At 48.5% G+C, this 9,374-nt stretch overlaps 1 protein-coding gene across 1 annotated transcript; it reads right to left on the reverse strand.

Moving 5' to 3' along the window:
- Window positions 1-3,601: 3,601 nt before the first annotated feature.
- TAS1R2 (taste 1 receptor member 2) lies at window positions 3,602-9,203 on the reverse strand. Its single transcript, XM_087944725.1, is given in 6 exon segments — window positions 3,602-4,113; window positions 4,144-4,680; window positions 5,225-5,583; window positions 6,526-6,667; window positions 6,669-6,798; window positions 8,916-9,203. Coding segments are annotated over 6 exon segments (1,362 nt in total). The 5' UTR covers window positions 8,942-9,203; the 3' UTR covers window positions 3,602-3,945.
- Between the last annotated feature and the right edge of the window lie 171 nt (window positions 9,204-9,374).

Below are 9,374 nucleotides of genomic sequence, written 5' to 3' on the forward strand. Positions count from 1 at the left end.
AAAAAAACACTATTATACTGAGGGGGGGAAAGCAACACAAAAAGATTAAAAGGCCATATTATGTGTGTAATAAAGCTCAGGTTTTCCAGTATCATGTTTAAACTTTGAACATACATGTTGCTCTCTTTTCCTTTGGAAAAAAGCAAACCCAAATCCTCCAACAGTTCCGAATTAGGCGCCTTTAAAAGTGCATAAAATTCCCATTCAAGCCGAATAGTATCATAGCAATTCACACGTCAATAAATATCGACCGGGTTTTTGGTTTTTGTTTTGCACCTCCGTTCTTTTCCCGCTTTAAATAATGTGGGAACATTTTTAACCCCAAATTGGAGATTGCAAAGCCCGGGGGTTGGACTAGATGACTACAAGGTCCCTTCCAACTCTGATTATCTGTTATTTTTGCAAAACAAAAAGTGTTTTTAAAAACCGAATCTCCTTTTGAATGTGTAAGAAAAAAAAATAGTTTGCGGGTCTGAAAGGCTTGAAAGAAAATAATTTTGTCAACATTTTGACAAAAAAAAAAAAGGTATCAAAAATATCCAAAGCCTTCCAACTCACTGCCCTTTTTAGCAAATGGCTGGCATCCTTTTTTGTTTAAACTATTATTTATTAAACCCATTTATATTGACCGGTGACACTGGGTACAGGTGTACAGCAGTGCTGGAAACAGTTAATAAATGCATTCAAAATGGTTAAAAACCAAATTGGTTCTCTTCTTCCATGAAAAGGGGAGGGGGGAAAAAAACAAAACTTTTTTAATTCTTAAATTACAATTCAAGGAGCCGCAGCTGAAGCTCCTTGGCCAATTTTTTTTTTGGGGGGGGTGTTTCTACTTTTTAGGCCATTCCTGCACACAAATCTCTGCTGTGAATTTGCATTTCCTGCAATTCTTCCCACCTCCTCACTGCAACAGACCCCCCCTTTGAACCCCAATATGGGGAAGGCCCCTCCTTTGAACCCCCAATATGGGGAGGCCCTTCCTTTGAGCCCCCAATATGGGGGAGGGCCCTTTCTTTAAGCCCCCAATATGGGGGAGGGCCCTTCCTTTGAGCCCCCAATATGGGGGGAAGGCCCCTCCTTTGAACCCCCAATATGGGAGAAGGCCCCTCCTTTGAACCCCCAATATAGGGGAAGGCCCCTCCTTTGAACCCCCAATTTAGGGGAGGGCCCTTCCTTTGAACCCCAATATGGGGGAAGCCCACCAGGCTCCCTCCCCAGTCTGCAAATAGGCCCCAATAACAGCTTCTTCCCCCATTGCCGAGGGCTTTGGGACTACCTCCCCCATCCTCCCCAGCAGCCCTGCCCAACGTGCCCCCTCCCCAGAAGTCTCTGAAGGGGCTCACCTGGACCAGGAGGCTCCTCAGCTGAAATTCTGGGGCCCCAGGGCTTGGGGGGGGTCTCTAGGCCCAGTTGAGACCCCTTATTTCTCCCCACAGCCCTGAAAAGCCCCTGCTGCCATGTCTTCCCTCAGCAGGCCCACTCCAAGGCCCAGGTGGGGGCAATTAAGGAATTAGACTCTCCAAGTGGAGCCTTAAAGGGAACAGCCATTATTTTGATTATTTTTTTTAAAAAAATATTATTTGGAAATTTGGGGCCAGCCTGGCACGAGGTTGGTGTTTTATTTATTCTTGGAGCTCTGTTTCCTTTGGCTCTCCGTGGCTGACCCTCCAGGCAGGGCAATCCAACAGGCAATAAAAGGACAAGGCAACCCAATGGCAAGATTAAGGGGTGTGGTGGGGGGAAGTGTGCCACCACATAAAAGAAATGAAATAAACCAAGGGTCTCCAAACTTGGCAAGGTTAAGACTTGTGGACTTCAACTCCCGGAATTCCTGAGCTACCATGACTGGAGGAGGAATTCTGGGAGTTGAAGTCCACAATTCTTAAAGCTGCCAAGTTTGAAGACCCCTGATCTACAGTATCTATCTATCTATCTATCTATCTATCTATCTATCTATCTATCTATCTATCTATCTATCTATCTATCTATCTATCTATCTATCTATCTATCTACCTACCTACCTACCTACCTACCTAATCTGTCTGTTTAAAAGTTCGGGAGAAAGCCAGCATTTTAAACCTGAGATTGGCACCTGCCAATGTGGGCGGACCACAATATAAGTAAAAAATAAAAATAAATAATAGTCAAATTACAGCAAGCAGCAAAATTACATGGGAAAAAACCACAATCAATTACAGTAAAAAAAAGTAAAAAAAAAAAAAAAGATGTGAAAGTTGACATAATGGGGGGAATACAGTTAAATTACAGTGAGAAAAAAAGTAAGTTTAACGGTAAAAGTACAATAAAGCAGCTTTTTATTACACCCATAATACAAACATAAAAATTGCGAAATAAAATCCAATGCACCCAACGACAGGGTTACAGATAGTCAGATAACAGATAATCAGAGTTGGAAGGGACCTTGTAGGTCATCTAGTCCAACCCCCTTGCCCAAGTGGGAGACCCTACACCATTTCTGACAGAGGGCAGTCCAATCTCTTCTTGAAAGGTCCTCGGCTTACAACAGTTCATTTAGTGACCCGTTGCGGCATCCCCATGGTCATGTGATCCAAATTGAGACGCTTGGCCACTGATTCACATTTACGACGAATTGTCCGGTGTGACCCCTTTTGCAACCTTCGGATAAGCAAAGTCAGGAAGAAACCAGATCCACTTAACCACCATGTGACTAGTTTAACAATGGCACCAATCCACTTAAGAAACGAGGCGAGGGAAGGCACAACCTCATTTAGTCACAGAAATGTTGGGCTCGATTGCGGTCGTAAGCCGAGGACTACCTGTAACAGGAGCCACAAGTTGTGGCCCACTGGCAGTTGGTGGAGCTAGCAGCAGTCAGACAGTAGTGAGGAGGTTGGGGAGGAACCTGGGCCAGTCTTGGAGGCTGGGGAGGGCTCAGACGAGGGCTCTGCGTCGGAGGCAGAGATGGGGCCAGGGCAGGCTAGCAGTCATTGGCTGCCTTTGGGCTCAGGCGATGAATGGCCCCTCAAATCAGGATTAAAAGAAAAGCAAAAGAGGAGGGGGGCTTTTGCAGGAAACAACTCGTTCGTCTTGTTCGTCCCAGCCTTGTGAAGATTGGTCTGTATAACCCAGCCTTCCCTGTCAGCACCGAGTGTGGAGTTTTACCGGGTAAGCGTTCCAGGATTGATAAAGGTCTGAGCTCATTAGTCTACCTTTGCAAGACTGTTTGCCAAGCCATTGGCTGACTGTGAATGAAATAAATTTACATTAATGTAATAAAAGAGGCTTTCGCAAAGATCTTTTATATGTTTTGTGTGTTGTGTGATTATGTTGTTTTTTTGGGGGGGAAATTAATAAAACCTTGTAGAAATATAGAATGAGAACAATGGTAACTAAGTCAGAAAGAAGTAGATGAAATAATAATAAAATTGAATAAGAGTGAAGAGAAATAAAAGGAAATTGGATAAGAGGTTTTTGTATGTTTATATGGAAATGGTTTAAAATAGAATTATAGTTTACCTGACTTGTTAAATTTATAATGGAAAAAGGTTTAAACATGTAATGGAAAATGATGACTTGTGTGTTTTGAAAATCAATAAAACTTGTTTAAAAAAAAAAAAAAAAGAGGCTTTCGCCGGAACTCAGAATGGACTTATTAATGGGGGGACCTAGGACAGAATGCCACATGTATAAAACATCTGGAGAAGCATAAAAACATCGCTATGAATTAACAACCGGGGGTCTGTTCTGTGACTGGCTAACCAAGATAGACTAAACCAGAGCGACACGAAGGGAATAGGTTGGGGCAGGGGAATAAATGGGTCAGAGGATGCTTCTAGCCCTGGTCCATGTTGTAGCTCTGTAGATTATGCGACACTTGGGCCTGAAGAAGCTGGGCAGGTTGAGACCACAACAACCATCTCAAAGATGGCAACCGCTGTCCCTTCCATAATGGGGTGACCAGGACTAGCAGCCCCCAGGAGCTGAAGCAGGATTGATGGAGATGAACTTGGCGTCACTGTAGCTCTTTGGCAACGCCTTCCCTGCGTAGGCCGAGCAGAAGCCCAGGGAGGAGAGGACCATGTCAAAGAGATGGTTGAGCACAACCACGGACAGGTCGCTGGTTGTGACACATCAGGAAAAGCTCGGCCGAGTTGTCCATTAGGGCAGCCTGGACGGGCTTCGGGGAGCGGTAAATGGAGGTTGAGTATCGATGGCGGAAATTGTGGCGAGGAAGACCCACTGCCCTTTGGACGCGGACCAGGAGGTGAAGTTTGCAGGCAGCCAGGCCACCATCTTGAAAGCACAGAGGATCTGGAAGGAGCAGGCGGCGGCGCAGGCGAGGCAGGCGGTGAAGCAGAGGCCGTACCCGGCCAGGCGGAACAGACACCAGCTCAACTGGGACTCCGACGTAGCAGAAGACACTGCAGAAGCCCAAGATGAGGGAAAACACCGGCTGATCTCACCCCTGAGGGGTTGGCGCGATGGGCGAAGGTGACGAGGATGCCCAAGGTGGCCGAGAGGCCAGAGGAGGAGGAGGAGGAGAGCAACATGATGGAGACGGGATGGTCCCGCTGTAGATACACCACAACCTTTGGGAAGCATGCTTCTTGGCCAGGATGGGATCAGGTGTCCGGTGGGCATTTCTGGCAGGTAAACAGAGAGATGGGTCTCTTGACTAGGCTGGGGAGGCCAAAATATCTGGGGGCTTAGGGGGTTTTTTGGAGAAAACTCAAAGAAGAAGGAATTTCAAGAAGCTTCTTGGCGGGAAATTTTGCCAGAGGAGGAGAAGGAGAAGGAGAAGGAGAAGGAGAAGGAGAAGGAGAAGAAGAAGGAGGAGGAGGAGGAGGAGGAGGAGGAGGAGGAGGAAGAAGAAAAGAAGAAGAAGAAGAAGAAGAAGAAGAAGAAGAAGAAGAAGAAGAAGAAGAAGAAGAAGAAGAAGAAGAAGAAGAAGAAGAAGAAGAAGAAGAAGAAGAAGAATTCCTTCTTCTTCCTCCTCCTCCTCCTCCTTCTTCTTCTTCCCTTCCTCTTCTTCTTCTCTACTTTCCTCCTCCTCCTTCTCTTCCTCCTCCTCCTCCGTCCCTGCTCGCCCCCGAGGACCCCTTGACTCTGAAGTCATCCAACCCTGCCCCAGCGACATCCGGCACAGCCAACCCCAAATACGTCTCCCAGGCTGGAAATGTTGCGGGGGGGGGGGCTGTGGATGGACAGGTCAGTGGGCCAAGGCTTCAGCGGCGACCCACACCCTGCCGGTGAGATTCTGGCCCAGGGCTGCTTCCAAGGCGGCCAGGAGAGGAAGCTCCGGGCTGAGGATTGCCACCCTCACCTCGGCCGTGGTGCCCTGGATCCCGCCCAGCGTGCCTCCGACCCTCTCCTGGTCAGGGGAACTGCTCCAAGCCGAGGGGACACTTCCCTCAACCGGAAGAGTCCCCGGGAGGGCAACGCAGGCTCGGGGGCCCAGGTCGATGATCCCGTTCCACCCCAAGTGACGCCACCGCCGCAGCATGACCGCAATCTGCCCGCTTGGCACTCGGGGTGGTGCGGAAAGCGACAGGGAACATCCCAGGGGTTGCCGAGAGCTTCCAGGGTGGCGCTGCAGGTGACCTGAAGGCGAGGAGAGGAGAGTTAAGTTTAATTCCAGATATAGCCTATCAGGCAAAATACAGGTAGGAATCTATTCCTTTCCTTCTCCTTTCTTTCCTTCCCCTCTTTCCCTTCCTTCCATCCCATTTATCCTTCCCTCCTTTCCTTCCTTCCATTTATCCCTCTCTCCCTCCTGATGTAAATGTTAATAACTAATATATTAAATGAATGGCCTTTCCTTCCACTTTTCTTCCCTCCCTCCCTCTCACCTGTTTTTCCTTCCTTTGTTCCCCCTTCTCCTCCCGCTTCTCCTTCCTTCTCCTCCTTTCTTCCCATTTCTTCCTTCCTTCCTTCCCCTTTCCTCCCCTGCTTCTCCTTCCTTCCCCTTTCCTTCCTTTCCTCCCGCTTCTCCTTCCTTCCCTTCATCCTGCTTTTCCTTCCTTCCTTCCTTCCCCTTTCCTCCTGCTCCTTCCTTCCTTCCTTCCTTTTCCTTCCTTTCTTCCTCTGATTCTCCTTCCTTCCTTCCCTCTTTCCTCTCCTGCTTCTCCTTCCTTCCCCTTTCCTTCCTTTCCTCCCCTGCTTCTCCTTCCTTCCCTTCATCCTGCTTCTCCTTCCTTCCTTCCCCTTTCCTCCTGCTCCTTCCTTCCTTCCTTCCTGATTCTCCTTCCTTCCTTCCCTCTTTCCTCTCCTGCTTCTCCTTCCTTCCTTCCTTCCTTCCTTCCTTTCCTTCCTTCCTTTCCTTCCTTTCCTTCCCTTTCCAGTTTTTACGTTATTAGCCTGTTAGCTTAAGCCACTTAATTTGTGCCATATTGTGCTTCCAATTTTCATTTGGGGATTAATATGACACAGCGATTATTTTATCCTGTTAAAAACACCTGGCAGGCTTCTCCCCTCCTGCTTTTCCCCCCGGAGAGAATCCACGCGGCTCACCTTTGGGATCAGGAAAGGGACTCAGAAATTATAAGCTGCCACGATGGCCGCTGTGGGATGAATGGGGACCGATGAGGGCAACGACCGTGGGGTGGTACCAAGTGCGATTCCTGCCCATTTCGGTCGGCGAGCGGTTGTCGGCGAGGAAATACAGGATGGGGTGGACGGCGTTGGTTGAGGTAGCAGACGTCCATCCTTTCGTAGCCCAGCAGGACCCTGGGCAAGAGGCTGGTGGAGTTATCGATCTCTTCCACTGCAAACCTCATGGCTTGGAAGCAGCTGTAGCTGGACATCCTCAGCAGGTACCTGTGAAAGGTGGGAGAGGCAGGAAAAAAAAGAGGGAACTTGGGTGTCACCAAAAGGTTTTCTGGCCCATCACCCCATCCCCGTCCCGTCTAAAACCGGCCCTTGGGAGCGTGATGGCCTTTGTGGGGTTCGATTCTCTCGTTTAATAAACACGCTATTTCTCAGTGTGTAATGCTTTTGTATCTGAAGAGGAGACTGTGAGGGACACGGCTCTTTTTAAACCTTCCAGGCACCTGATTAAAAAAAAAAAAGACCTTTCTCCTTTAAAAAAAACAGATTCCCTCTGGAAGGATCCCCCGAATCTGGGGCAGATTCCCTCTGGAAGGATTCCGGACAGTGGCAGGATCAGAAAAGACAATGCCTTTTAAATTAACCCCATAACGCAGACGAGAAAACCGAGGCCGAGTAAACCTTTGGTGAGCTTGGGGCAACGTTGGCCTCCTCTCTTAACACAAGCATGAATCCATTCCAGGTCCACCTCATTTCTCTTATTTTTAATGATGCCGAATGGCCCCTCTCCATCTGGGCAAGTGCCAGGGGACTGGCAAGATTTGGGCATGGCCAGTGGCCCCGGTTGCTTTGCCACTTCCGCTGCCTGCGTAGATCACTAACCTCAACGTTTCTTCCCGCTGCTACTTACTGCTTACACACAGGCAACCCAGGGGTACCGCGAAGGAGAAACGCCCTTCGCTTCTGCGTGAAGGGAGAAGAGCCCCCTCAGAGATAATCTCCTGCCAAGTGGAAAGATGTGCTGACCACGGCGACCGAAAGGCAGAAAATGGTGCCCGTTGTCAGCGCCGTGCTCTTCCCCAGGCAACCGAGGGTTACGTTCTGCGTTTCGGTTGCGGCTTCTTTCCGCGGCCCCTTTGCATAAGTGGCCAAAGCTGACCTCTTTTGCATAGATTCCCGTCTCTCTTTTAGGTGCTTCGGAGCCTTCGAGGGCCAAACAGCCGCCGGGGCTCTGCAGAATTTCTGGGGCTACGACTCCTAAAAGCAATTGCTCTGAATCCAAAGCTGGTGTCAACTCATAAAATATTTCTACGGTCTTTTTAAGAGTTGCCAACAGAAAGGGAGGTGGGGGGGGAAAGGGGTTTGGAAGAGCAGTGCGGCAGCTTGGAAAGCGAAAGTGCATCCCGTACATAGTTTTTCAAAGATAGTAACTAGGTGACTGAAGTTTCTGCCCCGCAAATATCTAACTGGAAAGCAGGATTGATGACTTTTGGCTATGGATGTGTCCCATTGGAGAATATGAATTATGATACAACCAGGGGGTTCAGGGGGAAAACCAGGGTCAAGGTTGACCATGAATGATGTGTCTCAGAGTCGGCCGCACCCAGGCAGTGCCGGACATGTTAACTCCCAATAAATCCTTTTGAAGTTTTGGAAGTCTGGCTGGAGATGATTTAATTGGGGGTAACTGCCGAAATCCTGACAGCTGGTTTGAAATAACCTTTTCAGCTTAGGACGGTCACCGCTGTCCGAAATTTGCAAGCCTCCTCCTGCCAAGAGGCCAGGGATCTGCTGCAATTCGGGTGTCAAGAACGAAGGTGGCTTGTAGGAATGTGTATGGACCTCTCTATGTGGTTTTGTTGGCGACAACGTGGGAAGAATTGGCACCGGATTCCTGGAGGTTTCCTTCAATTCCCCCCAAATTAGCTGAGCCTAGAAACGGGTCAATCGTCAACATCAGGGGTATCCAACTCAAGGCCTGGAGGATGCTTAGATCTGGCCTGCAGGACCACCTTGGAAACAGCAAAGGACCATCCTGCGGTGCTTTTGCCAGCGAAAATGGACTCCCGGGGAGGTTGCATGCTCCGTTTTTGCTGGCAGAGGGCTGCAGGCCGTCATGGTCGAAAACGGAGCCACGATGAGTGACGTTGACTTGGCCACGCCCACCCTGGCCACACCCACCCGCCCCTGAGATCAAACACCATCTTGATATGCAGCCCTCAACGAAATCGAGCTTGAAACCCCTGGTCAACATTGAAGACTCACCTGGCTGTCCCACCCTCATAAAATGGGCCTGCTGGATTAAGGTTCGTTTTTCACCCGAACCCTGCAAAACGGGGATTGTGCCCGTCTCAAACAATTAAATTAAAATAAAAAACAAAACCCACCAGTCAACAAACCACAAAGGTTTCATCTTGCAGCTCTGATTCGTTTCTTTTCTGTCTTGACTCCTGAATATCGGAGATTTTATTTTTTCAGTCCCAAATTAAGACGTTCACACCAGTCTTGAGATGCTACGAGCTGAAGGCACCAACCACCTGGTTGCTTAAAAGACCCAGGATGGCTCTGATCCGTTTCCAATAAATAACATTTCATTCCTGTCCACGTTACGCTTTCAGGGAAAATTCAGCCACCTCTTTTAACTGGAAAAAAACTGCACTCCAGACTGTTCCTTTTTTTGCAGAAAAGTTTATTAATAAGTCTTTTCACCTGACATATTATCAATGCTTGATCGAACCGGTTGCACTTAGCTGTTTAAACTCTGATGACCATACAGGTGTTGGTTCTCCATGCACCGCCAAGCCAGGAATCGCATGGCTGGTTCGTTCAAGGAATGAAAAAAAAAA

This window comes from Notechis scutatus, chromosome 16 (assembly GCF_049901735.1).
Source record: "Notechis scutatus isolate UNSWTSFEM ecotype Mainland chromosome 16, rNotScu1.2, whole genome shotgun sequence".
Taxonomy (NCBI): Eukaryota; Metazoa; Chordata; class Lepidosauria; order Squamata; family Elapidae; genus Notechis; species Notechis scutatus.